Source organism: Delphinapterus leucas, chromosome 1 (assembly GCF_059928025.1).
Source record: "Delphinapterus leucas isolate spDelLeu-1000000601 "Yukka" chromosome 1, BTC_Dleu_Yukka2, whole genome shotgun sequence".
Classification (NCBI taxonomy): domain Eukaryota; kingdom Metazoa; phylum Chordata; class Mammalia; order Artiodactyla; family Monodontidae; genus Delphinapterus; species Delphinapterus leucas.
In genome coordinates, this window is record NC_143129.1 from 30,947,811 (window position 1) to 30,964,403 (window position 16,593).

The 16,593-nt window shown below is 35.6% G+C and overlaps 1 protein-coding gene across 1 annotated transcript in view; it reads left to right on the forward strand.

The window, feature by feature from the left end:
- The window catches only part of SMYD3 (SET and MYND domain containing 3), a 714,413-nt gene that overhangs the window by 190,256 nt on the left and 507,564 nt on the right, over positions 1-16,593 (forward strand). The window contains exons 3-5 of the mRNA XM_022579404.3: positions 5,789-5,896; positions 7,489-7,546; positions 9,407-9,543. Coding sequence (XP_022435112.1) covers positions 5,789-5,896; positions 7,489-7,546; positions 9,407-9,543 — 303 coding nt within the window. The remainder of the gene's footprint in view (positions 1-5,788; positions 5,897-7,488; positions 7,547-9,406; positions 9,544-16,593) is intronic.

Genomic DNA, 16,593 nt, shown 5'->3' on the forward strand with positions numbered 1-16,593 from the left:
GTAGTGTGTGTGTGTGTGTGTGTGTGTGTGTGTGTGTGTATACACACATAGATACACCCACAATTTACTATTACTCAGCCATAAAAGAGAACTATTGATATATACAGCAACATGAGTGAATCTCAGAAACATTATACGGAGGAAATAAAGCCAGATAGAAAGAAGTAGGACTGTTCTGGGACAGGCACAACTAGTCTGTAATGATGGAGACCAGATTACTGGTTGCCAGGGATTGAGGGGTTGAAAGTAAAGGCCCACAAAGGAACTTGTGGGAGTAATGACAATCTATATCTTAATTTTGGTGTTGGTTACATAAAACTATATTCTTAAAATGGGTCCATTTTATTGTAATGTAATTTATATCTGAATACATTCTTTAAAAAATATTGCTCACTGCAGAACCATTAAGTATGCATAGATCTTATTTCTTCCTCTGTAATAAAGTGATCACAACCTTTCAGCCACTCAAAGAATGAGACTGCTGTTTGAGGGAACCATTATAAGATGGTAAACATTGGGGAAGGAAGACCAAACAGAAGGCTAAAGAAATGGTCTAGATCAGTGATATTCTTAGCGTTACATTCAACTAGAGTCTCCATTTTAACACTCCACTGCTTACTCCAAATCGTGCCAATAGTAAGAAGGTGTTTTGGGACCCTCTGGTAAACAGACTTCTGGTTAACTGTCTCTTTTTCAGTCACTTTTCAATCCCATTCTCTGTCCCATATGTAGTCTTCAATTCTAAATTCTTGTTGGAGTTCTGTTTGGCAGGAGTCAAAGACTTTGCAGGTAACTGCCTCCAAAGTTACCTGCCACTTTGAGGCGGCCTCCTTTGCCCTGTTTCTGTAGCCTGTTCTCTTACCCCTACTTTCTGACTTAATGGAAATGAGGTTAAACACCTCATCCATTGATGGCCCTTCTGGTTCACTTTGGGAGTTAAAAACCTGATAATTACTTGTGTTGGGGAGATGAAATGCATGTGCCCCATCTGCCATGTTCCACTAGAACTCGGCATTGACATTTTGATCAATCTAGCATGGAAGTTTCTTTCAAAGAAGTCCTTAGAGGTGAATGATTTATTTTGCCCTTCCAGCTAAAATGTATCAGTTAGGTCATTCCATCTTGATATGACCTCTCACTAGATCAGAGATTGGCAAACTTTTTCGGTAGAGGGCCAGATAATAAACATGTTAGGCTTTGTGGGCCATAGGGTTTGTCATAACTATTCAACTCTGTTGTCATAGTATGAAATTAGTGAGTGTAATACTGTGAATTGGCTATGTTTCAATAAAACTTTACAGAAACAAGTGGCAAAATGGATTTGACCTGAACCTTGTACTAGATTGACTTACTTTGGGACTCTAATGTTTTTATTTATTATAAGGTTCGTCAATTAACCAAGAAAGTGTAATTCCCATTTTCCTAAGGAGTAATACTTTATTCTTGTTTCTTTTGTCAACTTCTTGCCCTATGACCATCCTCCTGCCTTATTCTGTCTTTATGTTTGGCCCTATCTGTCTAATTTGATTAAGGCTAGTGGGGAGGCACTCTTGTTCTACATTTGTTACAGCATCCAGAAAGCTTTTAAAGTGCTAAGTCTAATGTCTATCGCTAGGTCTCTAGTGTGCTCTAAGGAGATTTTACGCAAGATTTTAATCAATACCTGTCAGTCAACTATAGCTTGTTAGCCAGTGTGCTTAGCTTTCCAGTTTTCTTTTCCCAGATTCCAGCTTTTCAGGTCTTCTTGCATCTGTCAACCTGTAATTCATTAGTGTACTACATTTGACGCATACAGAAGATATTATTTATTTGCTATTAAGCAGCCTGTAAGTGAATGGAAAACTGTTGGGTCTCTTTTCTTTCCTGCAAGTTGCATGGCAACTCAACTATCCTAAGTTTTGCCTATAGCAGACCTCTGTAGATGATTGATTGAGAGCGGAATGAGTCATGAACATGTGGTTAAAAAAAATCATGACAATATTTCACATAGAAAATGTTCAATTAATAGTGGTTATTAATCACAAAAGGAGCTTGTTGAATAAGCTGGCTTAAAAGAATTCGTTTCTTTTTTACATATTTTAAGGCAGTTTCTTTTAAATATCCCCAAATCTGAGGAAAATACCATTCCAAATTTTCAGTTCTCTGTAAGCCTAACATGGGGAGGTTTCAAGCCTTTTTGACATAATTCAGATTATTTATTATGAATGGGGATTACAGAATCATAGATTTTTATCATTGAGAGGCTACCTTAGATATGAATGAATCCAGTCCTCTTACAGAATAAACGTCTAGTGAGCCCTGATTGTGAATTAGATGTGTTTTACTGAAACTGGATTTAATATGTATTGATCCTTCCCACATTCCATCCCACAAAATAATAAGCTGCCCTAAAATGAGTATTTAATCCAACTAAAATTCAATGTTAAATAGTATTTAAATGGGTTATTGAGCTGTAGTGGCTTTGTATCCAAGGCAGGGAGGGAAACGTTACAATAATAGTGTAAAGGTTATTTTGTGTAAGGAAGAAGAAATAAATGGATTTTCTCTTTCTATTGCAACATCTCATCAATCTTCTCCTTTCATAATTAAGCAATCAAAACCGTCTCAGACTGGCCAAAGCAAGAATTGCTAGGGATTTTCCTGACCTTTTTGCATGGCCTTAATTTCAAATAAACAGTGGTAAATATATAGTAAATTGTATCTCCTGAATGGTACTGATTTTAGAATAAATCATCAGATATCTATTGAACACCTGTTACACGCATGCTGCGCCTAGTTGGTAGTATACTTATTTAAGAAAACCAGACATAAACAAAGCTAAAAATAAAATAATATTTAAAAATTGATAAAAGTTTACTAAGTCTTTGCGTTACAAAAGATTTCATTGGTGTTACAAAAGAATTCATTGAAGCATTTTTTTAACATTTAAAAATTAATACATTTAAAAGATTTTTTGAGTTACAACCAGGTTTTCCAAAATAAACAAACGTTAAAAAGTTGTTTATTAGGGCTTCCCTGGTAGCGCAGTGGTTGAGGGTCCGCCTGCCGATGCAGGGGACGCGGGTTCGTGCCCCGGTCCGGGAAGATCCCACATGCCGCGGAGCGGCTGGGCCCGTGAGCCATGGTCGCTGAGCCTGCGCGTCCGGAGCCTGTGCTCCGCAACGGGAGAGGCCACAGCGGTGAGAGGTCTGCGTACTGCCAAAAAAAAAAAAAGTTGTTTATTAACCGTGATTTTGCTTTCTTTTTCATATAAAAATGCTTCTCCCCGAATCACAGTTATTAGATATAAGAAAGATAATTATGTTTTGCTTTTATTTATAAATATAATACATGATATTAGTCAAAGATAACAGTATTGGGAAAGTATAAAGAGAAAAACAAAAGTAGCTTTTTCTTATAGGAAAAGCTGGAAAATTATTGCCAATTTCCAGTATTTTAGCAAATCTACAATGAGCATTCTTAAGCTTATTTATGTACATCAGTTAAATTAGGATTAATTGCATTATAAATATTATTTCTGTGCCAGCAAAATGCACATTGAAAATCCTGATATTTACTACCAAACACCCATCAGAAAGATTAGGGAAACTTATAATTCCAAGGACAAGGTTAGAAAGTCCCCACTTCCCTACACCCTAGAGACTTCTGAATTAATATTTTCATTTATCTTTGCTATACTAATGGGTCACCTATGTTATCTTGTTTCTGTTAACATTTCTTTGATCACTTGTTTGGTTTTTAGTTTTTGTTTATTGGCATTTCTTTTTTAGGCATGAATTTTCTCTTCATGTCCTTCACTTTTTTTTACTATTTTTATGGAAACATTCACCCTTTTCTTAGTTATTTTATAAGACCTCTTTGTATTTTGGTGACAGTTAACACTATCTACATACATATTTAAAATTTTCTTTTCCTAGTTTGTCCTTTATCTTTCAACCATATTTGTGGTATTAGGTTTTCTTCCTTCTGATATACATGAGAATTATATATTATATAATATATAAGAATTATATATGAGATATGAGATATACATGAGAATTATATATATATAAGAATTATATATATAATATATATAAGAATTATATACATGATAAAGAATTATGTATATGATAAAGATGAGAATTACTTAAGCCATTTTGCTTTCTTTTTGCCTTGCCTGTGAGGCAGCTCAAATAATTGTTGCACACAAGTACGATAATTGCTTAGCTCTCCTGTTTAGCTTACTAAGAATTTATACTCTCCCCCTTTATATTTATGTAGCTTGGTAGTTAGATCCCAGCTCTTGAGCCTTACTTTTTTCACCTTTAATATAAGGATGACAGTATCTACCACTTGGATTATTGTGAAAATCAAATAAAATATTTTTTAATTGCTTAGTCATGTGTCTAACACTGTAGAATGCTAAGTAAATGCTAGAGGAGTTTTTTTTTCCATAATTTTTACATTTTCTGTTTCTAATTTTGCAACCTTATTTCATACTCATCTTTACTTTGAAAGCAACTCAGTTTTATTTAGAAATGAGTAAAGTATAAACACTAAAAAAAAGAAATCACATTAAGAGCATTGCCATAGTGGATATGAAGGAATGAAATGAGGTAACTGTGAATAGAGTTGATAAAAGAAGTACCCCTTGTAAACAGTGTCTCCAAGATTGGGTTTACAAGGAAATAGCAGCAGACAAACCACGCCTTCACCCAGCAACCTGACACAGGCAGTCTTTCTGAGCAAAATGCTGTCTTGAACTTGAATCTGAGTCACAGTTTCAAAGTAGCTGCAGCTACTGTCTTGGTTGTGCTGCATGTTGTGCTGTAAGTGGAAAAGAGAAACCTCTTCTATGGGGATTTTATAGGCCCAGAATTTGGGAGTGATTGAACTAACAACTATCATTTGGAAAAGAACATACTAGATATTTGGTTTAGCTGTCTTCCTCTTGCCAGGGTTAAATATTGGATACTCTGGATTTTATTTCCATATAGAAGTAATCCCAGGTAAAGGGAGTCATGGCATTTCTGACGTCGGACTCAAGGATAATGTCCATCCATTTAGTCCTCTTATTCCTCGTGTTGCGAGATTGGTGACTGGCTCTGTGGTGTCTTCAGCCCCACTAGCACATGGCTAGGATCCTGGGAAAAGTGACAATATAATTTATCATCCAAACCACACTTTTCAGAATGGAAAGGGACAGTATTAATAATTAGGCCAGTACAACATAAGTAAACCAAGATGGTCCTGGGTAAAAATGGCATTTGGTCATTTTAGCTAATAACCCCTTTCTATCTTGTCTTAAAAAAACAAAAAGGTTTTCTATTTTTTATGTTAGCCCTCCTGATATTTCTGTACTTACTATAATAGCGCAGAAATTCAGAAAGCTATAAGCCCTGTTTTGATTTTTTTGAACAATGTGTTTTGTTTTCTAATTTGGAGTGATATTTTCTTTTTGTATTCAAAATCACTGTCTATTATTGAATCCTATTTAATCACCTAAAAGGCTATCTTATAAATTATCAAGAAAGACATAATGATTCTTTCTTTGGATTCTACCAGTTAGGTAATAACCAAGGGACAAATTGAAGGACAGAGGTGAAATGGAAGTTCTTGATGTCCATGCCTGGTAATTGCATACTGAATCCTGGATCATTAATAGTATTAGAATATTGCTTTCATTTTCTATTTGCAGTTATATTTAGGCTGTTGAAATTAATGTTGACGACTCACAACATTCAAAACCAGTGTAAATGAAAGTTAAATTTTTATGTCTTATATGCCCTCCTCACTCTTGTCTTAACAGAAAAAAGCTTGGCAGGACCACAAGCGAGAATGCAAATGCCTTAAAAGCTGCAAACCCAGATATCCTCCCGACTCTGTCCGACTTCTTGGCAGAGTTGTCTTCAAACTTGTGAGTATAAAACTTGTGAAATATGCTTGGGTTTTAATTTAGCATAAGCGCTTGCAATTGCATGTATTATTCATATTTAAGACTGAATTTAAATCCACGTTAAGGTAGAAGGTGGATTATTCCAGGGAGTGTCTTAAGACAAGACTTGTTGTTTTCCTATTAATCACAGCAGTGATGAAGTGCACCGTCCCTCTTTGAAGACCCTGTGTGTGATCTCCTGTGAATAGAAACCTAAAGTCCTATGTCTGGGACATGAGATGTTAGTGATGCCTGTTACATTGCCTTTATTACTTTTCCACTGAGAACTAATGCACAGGGCAAGTATATAATTCTTTTGGTTGCCTCTTCAAGTGAGATTTTAATTAAATGATAATTAATCTTACAAGGAAGGGTACTTATCTTTTTTTCTTTTCTTTTTTTTTAAGCCAACATTCACTGAAATTGTTTCTCCAGTCCCTTTCCCTACTCTGCCAAAGCAGCTAGTGGATTCCCTGAAATCCCCCTCTGGCGACACCTTCCAGTTTTGGGTTTTTTTTTTTTTTTTTGCCAGGCTTTAGAATGAATATCTCTTTATTGCAGGCTTCAGCTCTCTTGTGTCCTGTTGTCTGTTAACTTCTTTTGGCAATAAAATTTCATAGAGGAATTTAGGAATGTAAAACTATATACCTAAAACTGATGCAATGTTATATATCAACTACATCTTTACTAAAAAAAAATGGATTTAGAATGCCAATTTGGCATTGTCTTTGGACTGAATATACAACATCTGTCACATATACTTACTACTATTTTTAAATTGTACATATTGTGTTGAACTAAAATACACAAATTTATTTCAAAGCTTTAATAAATTCAGAGCAACTTTGTCATTATGCGTTTCTTTAATCACTGGATATTAAAAGTATAATAATATTATATTTGAGTCTGAACTTTTTTTTTGCTTTATTAGTATTGAATAGATAGAGAACCACTGTTAGAGCAGAAATGGGTTGCTTCAGAATCACCCAGGGCTCTAGTTCTCAGTCTTCACCCCGACCTACGGAATCAGAATCTAATAGAAAGTAACTGTAATGATAGCTACTTTCTGTTGAGCACTTAACTATTTCTAGGCCCTGTGCTAATTGCTTTACATGATATACCTTATTTCATCCCACAACAACTCAGTGCTATTATTACTCCTGTGTTTCACATAAGGAAATTGACACCTCAAGTTTAAGTAACGTGCCCAAGGTTGCACAGTTTGTAATAAACTCTTATTTTTATTCATCCATCTTTGCTTTTCTATAATAATTAGTAGTAAAATCCTTACAGTGATACAAGTCTGTGGTAGAATTGGGGAAAAAAAGAAAAGAATGGAAACTTTTTGTAAAAGAATTTTGTGTTTGGAAATTAAATTGGTGGGTCAAGTTGCAACATGGATTTTAAAGTTGTGACTGATTGAATAATTTAACTCTAAGAATGATAAGAAGGATAATATAGAAAATTATCTTTTTAATGGACTTCCATTTGAATATTTAAAGATATGCAAACATATTCATTTATATATTGGAGCACTTGAAATTGTTTTTGGTGTTTTCCCCCTTTCTTCATAGATGGAAGAAACACCCTCTGAATCGGAGAAACTTTACTCATTTTATGATCTGGAGTCAAGTAAGTGATTCTCTATCAGCATCTTAAGTTCTATCATTTATTTGCTGAGCTGATGAGTTGCCTTTTTTTTTTTAAACTTTGTTTTTCTGTCTCTTTATTATGTGAGGCAGCAAACCTTTTCATGCTTTTATATAGACACATTAGCTTATTTAATTTATTCTAGGGTAGCTTTGGCCCTAGAGGAGTTTGTGAGGTGCCATAGAGGTGTCCAAGTTAGGCAGTGAGGGGAGTATAACCCTTTGTCCAGCTGGCAGAATACATTTTACTTCTGTTTTTCCCTCCTCTTTCCCTTTTTCCCACTCTTGGTTTCTTTTTGATATTAGGGAACAGTAATGTGAATGGGGGCTCCAGGGAACATTTAGATAATAAGGAAAGTAGAAAGTACCGATGACTTAGGCTCTCTGACAGCATTGAGCGTTGTTCTTCTCCTGAACTACCATGGTGGTGGCCAACCTCCTTAATACTGAGAGGCTTTGCAAATCTGAGTGTGAAATGAACGTAGGGTTTATGTTTCTTTCTATTGGCACAGATCACAGATCCTCTTCATTGAAGTTGTAAATGACTTTTAAGTCAAAAGTAGCAAGAGCTCATGGAGTAAATGTGCTACACAGTTTAATATTTCTAGATGGAGACAAATAAAATCATCTAGTACAGATTTATGGTTATGGAATCCTAAGTGCCAATGATAATAAATTATTATTTAAGGAATCATTGGGTTAATTTGTTCTGTTGAACAAGTAATTTAAAGAAAATATGTAGACCTGACATGAGCAACAGAGTTATGCTGTAGTTGCATCTTGATCTATCTTTTCAAGTTTTAATAGAGAACTAGTCATTTTTTTTTCTTCTTTTTCTTTTCTTTTTTTTTTTTTGCGGTATGCGGGCCTCTCACTATTGTGGCCTCTCCCGTTGCGGAGCACAGGCTCCGGACGCGCAGGCTTAGCGGCCATGGCTCACGGGCCCAGCTGCGGCATGTGGGATCTTCCCAGACCGGGGCACAAACCCGTGTCCCCTGCATCGGCAGGCGGACTCTCAACCACTGCGCCACCAGGGAAGCCCCATTTTCTTCTTCTTATATTACTGCTAGGTAAATAACATCTCTTGCAGTGAGTTTTACTGTGAACATTAGCCCTGCTCAGTAGCAGTGTCATACATGCTGCGTTAAGTGAAGTGCTCTCAAACGTTATTAATTGAACTGTGCACTCCTAGTCTTCACACCCCTTTATGATATAAATGAAACTGAGTTTTTAAAGGGGTGATATTGGCTTTGGAACTTTCTCCATTTGGGTTGAAGCAGTATCATATTTTGTTTATTCAACCTGAAAAGAACTTGAAAATGAGATTTCTTTGGTTGATTCATGTTTTTTTCTCGATGTAATTTCACCAATTTGAACTTAATTTAACTGAACTTTTCAGTTCTTGCTTTCTGTTTTTTTTTTGTCTTTGAGATGATACTGTTTATCAGTTATGACCTGGTTGTAAATTGTTTCATGGAAAAGTCTACTTAAATTCACTAACTAAATAAGCATGTATGGTGGTTTGAACATGTGTGCACGAGGATGTAGAAAATCTGCTAACACACATCATTACTGATTTTGGTTTTAATGTTTTTTCATCTGTGTGTGTATTTATTTTGTTTTTCTAGGTGTTTGATCTTATTTTGTAGATAATGTTTGGCAGAATTTGATTGATAATATATGATAATGATTTGCAGTTGTCAAAAAATAAAAAGATGCATTTGATCTCTGTCAGAATGGAATCTGGGTAGGAAATATCTGCCTTAACAGCTATTGAATACCTGAAAATTATCCATTGAAAGTTCACTGTGTGATTGCACTATTTATTTTATCTTTAAAAAAGATATTAACAAACTGACTGAAGATAAGAAAGAGGGCCTCAGGCAACTTGTATTGACATTTCAACACTTCATGAGAGAAGAAATACAGGATGCTTCTCAGCTGCCACCTTCCTTTGACATTTTTGAAGCCTTTGCAAAAGTAAGTGTTAACTTTGGTATCTTTGCTAATGCCATAAATCAACCCTTTACTCCTTATTTCGTTGTTGATCCGTGAAAATCCAGGACCCTTCATGCCTTTATCAGTCCCCTGCTTTACTGAGTAGAGAATGGGAGAGTGTATTGCTTATATTGAAAAGAGAATTATTTTTTCTGCTTTATCAGTATTCTTACTAGTGGCCCAAGTATGTTCATTGTCAGCTCTCAAAGCACACCCTCAAAAGAGTGTGCTTTCTTTTCTCAAAAGAAAGTAACATATTCCATTATTTTTTATGAATGGATTTAAGTTTGCCATTGAGTCCATTTCGTTTTGTGGTGGTTGTTTCAGCAATGGAACCTTCCTTGAAGTGAAATAAATCATTGGAATCCGTTTCTTGATTAAGTGAATTTTAAATGATATGAAAATATAACCATTTCTGATTTTAAACTAATTGCCCAAATTGCCAAAACATTTGTTTAAATGTTTTAAGTCATGAAAATCTTAGATTAGGGATAGAAAATAGGTATAATTTAATATTTCATTGTGGTCTCTTGGTAATGGGTACCTGAGTGCTCTTTTTGGAAGTGCTTCTGAGGGTTTGTTTGGGTCCAGAGAGAAAGAATGCACTGATTGATTCTTTTTCTTTTTTAATTTATTTATTCATTTATTTATTTTTGGCTGTGTTGGGTCTTTGTTGCTGTGTGCGGCTTTCTCTAGTTGCAGCGAGCAGGGGCTACTCTTTGTTGTGGTACATGGGCTTCTCATTGCAGTGGCTTCTCTTGTTGCGGAGCACGGGCTCTAGGTGTGTGGGCTTCAGTAGTTGTGGCACGTGGGCTCAGTAGTTGTAGTTCACGGGCTCTAGAGTGTCGGCTCAGTAGTTGTGGTGCGCGGACTTAGTTGCTCCGCAGCATGTGGGATCTTCCCGGACCAGGGCTCGGACCCGTGTTCCCTGCATTGGCAGGCGGATTCTTAACCAGTGTGCCACCAGGGAAGTCCCTGATTGATTCTTGATATCTACTCTGGGATAGGGACAAAGGAACCAATATATCCTTTGTTATTATCATGTGTTTGCCGTCCTTACTTTCTCATATTGTGTTTGGATTTGTTTAAATATTGATCATATTTTTAATAATAAGTAAAATTTTACATTTGAGGGTGATTTTGTCAATTTTACAATTTATATGCACACATCCAATGATATATTTATCTTGTGAATATTTTTAAAGTATGTTTTATAATCTGCTTATTTTCTAAGAATTTAAATGTGATTAGTTTGATTGCTACAGATTTATTCTTGTTTTTCCCAAATGTAGTTTTATTCTTTAGGGTATGCTCTTACGATTTTCCGATAATATCATCTTAGCATTTCATTCTGGTTTGTCTATTAATTAAAATTGATTTCAAAATGTAAGTGTTGTTTATAATGCATCTGAGAAGTTTCTCATGTTTATTTCATATGCTTCTGAAAATTACAACCTATAGTAAGCATTTCATTCTGGTTTGTCTATTAATTAAAATTGATTTCAAAATGTAAGTGTTGTTTATAATGCATCTGAGAAGTTTCTCATGTTTATTTCATATGCTTCTGAAAATTACAACCTATAGTAACGCTGCGTATACAGTGCATACAAGCTCTTTTGATGTTACATGCTATACAACGTAACACCTACTGAAAGATAAAAATATACCTTATGATGACTGTAACTTCATTTCTGGTGTTTCCTGTTGTTGAAAAATGTTCAAGTGCTAATTACTGGAGTTATTAGTGTTCATAATAACTAATTAAAAATACTTTCATTGCTTAATGTAAATTGTAAAGTACTATCTTATTTCTCGTGTTTCTTTTAAAATAATTTTAATCTCATGTATCTTACAATGAACTTTTCTCTGTGCTGTGTAGGGGGAAATTCTGTCATTATGATTAAGCAGACAGAATTTTAATAATGTGCTTTCCTTCTCCCCACATACTTATATTTGTTGTTGCTACAAAAGTAAAACGTATACATTTTTGTGGTGTATAGGGGAATTGGACTCACAGCTGTGATTTCTGTCTTAAAATATAGGTTAATAATCAGAGGAAAGCAGCATTAACCTATGGCTCCTGTACTTCCTTGTAAAAGTTTTGTTTATATTTTATAGACTGTAGTTATTTTTCTGCTTATACATTTGTCCTTAGAAGAGAAAACTCTCCTCCTTCTCCCCTCCTCCACCCCTCCCCCTCCTTGTCCTTCATTTTTTAAAAGAATAGAATAGTCTTAAATTAAGCTAATCAGTGTCCTGCAAAGCTTAGGGATGACCCACTGAGCTTATAACTTTGCAAGTGTGTGATGATGCCGATCATGACAAATGCGTTGGAAGTGGGTGGAGAATGCTGGACAGGGAATTTTATCCCTATCTACTGCCCCCGCCCCATCTTACTGGCATAGAATTAATCAAAGAGAAGAAATGGGCACTTCAGAGAGTACTGCTTTCTTTTGCTGCACCTACATGTGCAGTCTGTCAGGAGTGGTTCTATGCTGACCTGCCTTTCTCACCTTCAGGAACTAACTTTTTAATTTACACTTCAAAGAAAGCTGGCTTCACCTGGCCTCAAAAAGAAAAGCCTGTTTTATGTTTTGCTTTTCCTCCCACTCACTTATGTTCATGCAGGTTCTGTGCAGGTATTAGACACGCGAAGCTTGTGTTTTGGCTCCTCTCATTGTCATTTAGGACAAGAGGAATTCTGAGAGCTTTTGCTGATTTGTTTCTATCTTAATTTTTTTGAATCTTTGATTATGGACTTTTCCAAACACACACAAAAGTAGAGAGACAATTCTAATGAACCCTCATGTTTCCATCACTTGGTTTCAATACTTTTCAGACTTGTTTTATATCTGATAGATGTCACACAGATGTTCTTTTCCTTTATTTGGGTTTCCAGACATTCCTTACAATTACTCTTTTGCTATCAGGCCTCTTGGCCTCCTGAGAGAGGTGTCTGTTAGTGAATTCACTGATCAAATTATGCAAGTTTTGTTTTGTTTTTGTTTGCAGCAAGCACTCTTGTCCAGGGTTATCAAAATACATGGTTAATTCTAACTCTGAAAATTATCTACCAAGGCAAAGAACCTCAGCAAGTCAAAAGTTTTACTTGGGGATATGCATATATTTATCAAACTTGTACTGCCTGGAAATGAAAGGGGTTGGTGGAGGATGAGAAGGTTCCTAGTCCTGAGAGCAAATTTCTTCTCTGCTGAGCTGATAGCTTTTTCTCATAGAAGACCATGATGAATTCCTCAAAAGTTAGCAATTTGTATTTTGAACACTCTGGGGTTTTCTGTTGAAAAATAGTGTATATTTCCTGTTGGACTAGGTTCTTAGTGCCTCTTGTGCTTCTGTTGCTCAGGACTTGGTTTTGCTTGGAAGATGACCCCCCGTCCCCCTTCACTACTCTGAACACATTATTGTGTAACCTTTTTTCCAGTTATATTTCCAAGTGTTCCTTTTTTCTCCACTTCCTGGTTACCAGTATTAGCCTCCCACTACCCATCCCCACATTCACACACACACAGAGAGCAACTGGCAATTGGGATTTAGAGATAGTACTTTGCTGTATAAAATATCCTGTCGACTTCTGAACTTATTGCCTGGTTGTGAAAGTTAAGTAGGAAGGAGAAATTTTTCTAGGGGAGGAGATCAAGGAGGACTTCACATAGGAAGCAGAAATTAATGGCATGAATTTCAGAAGAGAAGATGGTGTTGGGAAACAATTATAGAGAATGGTCTAGAAATACTTGTGGGGAGTGAGGGGGTACTAACTCCTCTAACCCCCGGGTAAGAAAAATATGTTGACTTCCTATGGAGAAGATTTGAAAAGGTAGTTGTTACCAGTGGAATACATGTTTCAGTTATATTTAGTGATTACAAAAAGAGTTTGAATGAAAGCGTGATGCTTAAAATGTTTGGTTTGCTTTAGGTAGTAAGAGAAAATTAGCGAGGGTAGTAATACCTCTAGAATTTCTACAGCTGGCGAGCTGCAGAGTGATGATCTGGTTGGATGGAAACGTGGGAGTGATTTGCTTGAAGCTTTATTTGCATAAGTTTTTTTTTTTTTTTAACTTAGATTGTATGTTACTTGGGGGTGTGGCTGAATGGAAATAAAAGCGTAAGGTATGAGGAAAGTGGTACTTGGGGGTGTGGCTGAATGGAAATAAAAGCGTAAGGTATGAGGAAAGTGGTGGTTCACCACTGACAATAATGAAGGTGGCCAACGGGTGGGAGATGTACTGGGGATACTTGTTAGTGAGCACAGTGGAGGGGCGTGACTATTTGTATATTCATCAAAAATAGAGGCCAGACTCATCTCTGCTGGCTCTTTTTCAGATTGTTTAGAGAAGGGAAGATGTATGTTTCCATCTCCACAGGCCCCTCCTCCTTCCCACTCCCCAACTTTTTTTCCTTCCATTTCTATTTTGAAATAAGATTTCTGGTTATATTTCAAAATGGATTTATCTTGGCAAGACAACTCCTGTGGTTCAATCTGTTGATAGAGTTCGAAACATTTGCTACAAATATAGAGAATGTATATACAAATAATGACTATAAACTTTAAAAGGTGAGAAAATTACAGTTAGAGGGCAAATTTAAATGGGAGGTTGAACAGTAGTTTGATGGCTAAGTTGCTTTTTCAGACAAGTAAATGAAATTCTCTCAACCTCAATTTCCTCATCTGTAAATGGGAATAATAATAATAATATTTACAGATTAAAGTGAGGATTAACTCTAAAGTACTTAGAGTGTCTGACACGTTATTAATTTCCGCTACTGCTGTGCCTATTTCCCATACTTATTTGTATTCTAGTATAAAACTTCAGTGTTGTATGTCTCCCTGTGTTGTCACGTAGCCAAGAGTGTAATCTGCAACTGATTGTAAACCAGAGTCTCAGAAGGTTGCTTACGGTTGTGCCCAGTGCTGGTAGCCCATGCCCATGCTGAGAATTACCTATCTTGTTGAGAAAAAAATTTTGCAGGCAGAAAATAGTACCTTTCGCCTAGTAACTGGCTTGGTTTCAGCCCATAGCTATTGTGGACAGAAATCGTGTACTATGTACTACATTCGTCACAACTCCATGATTTCAGAGTAGTTCCTTGGGATTTCATGTAGGAAATATAAAAGCAAGCTTACTATGATGAATGAAATGTTTCTCACACGTGAATCTTAAAAGGATGCAATTAAATTGTAAGGGTTTTGTTAGTTGTCATGTCATAGTTCACTGAAATGACATGGAATGTCTCTATTCCATCCCCGCAAACATACACTGGTTATTATTGGTAATGGTTATTCTAAATTTAATGTCAGTAGACTTAGTTCTGAGCTTATTTTCTATGCATAGAGTGTATTTTTTAGCGATTACTGTGCAGAGTTCTAGAACAATATACTTATTTTTTTTTCCGGACTTAAAACTTCCTTTTCTAAAAATGCATTTGGTAGACTGAATAGAATGTGATAAGCTCTGAACAAAATAATAGAAAATGGACTAGTTGCATAAAGTGTTTCAAAACCAGACATCAAATTGGAAGCAACAAGAATAAAAGTGAACTTCCTGACCACAAAACAGATGTCATTGTTAGTGCTGCCAGACCTCTGCAAAGTACTTTTTAACTTGATAATATTATGTAACTGCAACAGAATTTTTTGATTAGAAATTTCACATCTGTTTGAGAAGATGTTCCCTCTTTTTTTCTTTTAAACAAAATAATAATTTTCCTGGTAGAATGTTATTTTTGCTCTTTAGGGCACATCTGTGACCTCCAGAGCTTGCCTTCTGAACTCTAATTTTTAATGCTATTAGGGGGAGCTGGTTTTGCAATATACATTGTGGTTGTATAGATTTGAAAGTGAGAATTTTAGGTGCTTTTTGTACTATGATACTTAAAGTTTACATTCAGTTTCATTCTGAGTAAATTCTTTTTCACTGGGGGAGAATTTTTGTATATCGGAGAAACAGTGGAGAATGGGTTAAAACGAGAATCTGCTAATTCATAGGATGAAAATAAATAGTAATTTAATATTTTTGATTGAGATATGTTAGAAATAAGACACAAATGATAATATATTTAAGATTATACTTGCATTTGCCTTGTATGTGCCATTAGAGTGTTAATAAATAGTCTATGTGATATTCTGCCATAGCCTTATAATTTTAGTAAAGTATAGAAGTCATCATGGAGGAAAAAATTACTAAATAAACCCTTATTGGGTCTTTTTACTTGCCAAAGAATGGTGTACCTCAGTAAAAGGCAAGAACAAATTTGTTTATGATATATTCAGTTTTTTAATCTTAAATTTTTCTTTTAGTTAGCCCTCTCATTCTGGATGTACTGGTGCTTTATTACTTCACTGTTGCTGTTAGGCTAATTTGTGGGACAGATATTACCACTGTTGTTTTGAAAGGTCAGGAGTGTGTGTGTTTGCCACTGGAGGTTTCAAGTTCATATAGGACCAAATTTTAGAGCCTTTTTGTTGATCAGCTTAGTTGAATTTCACTACCGTAGCATGCTATAAAGTAGTAAAGAAAGCAATCTTTTGAATTAGTAAAGTGACGAATTGTCTAATTACAAAGCTTATAAGATGGCAGTATGATAACTTTGACTGCATTACTAAATGATCCCAGTGACTGATCAGATGTGCCTGGATTCCATTAAGGAAAAAATATGCCATTAAATATTTAATAATAAAAGCAAGGAGACACACCAGGATTGCTAACCTCCAGTCACCGGGGTACATGTATCTCTACATTTGGAGGTAGTTGCTAGTTGAGACATCTCTCTCGTCTGCTCACAACAGTTGCTAGAAGACTTCATTATTGGGATTATACTTTCCTTCTGGTTTTAAGTGAAGCAGGCAAACAGCCAACATTCGTAGCTGCATGCACATCCTGGCACTCTAATTATGAAAAGCTGATGCATTTATGATTTATTTATTTATTTTTTACAATAGATTGAATCTCTGAGGAGATTCAAGGGACAGTTCTTCTCAGAAGTGTTCTTCCAAGTAAAGTGACACTTGTAGGA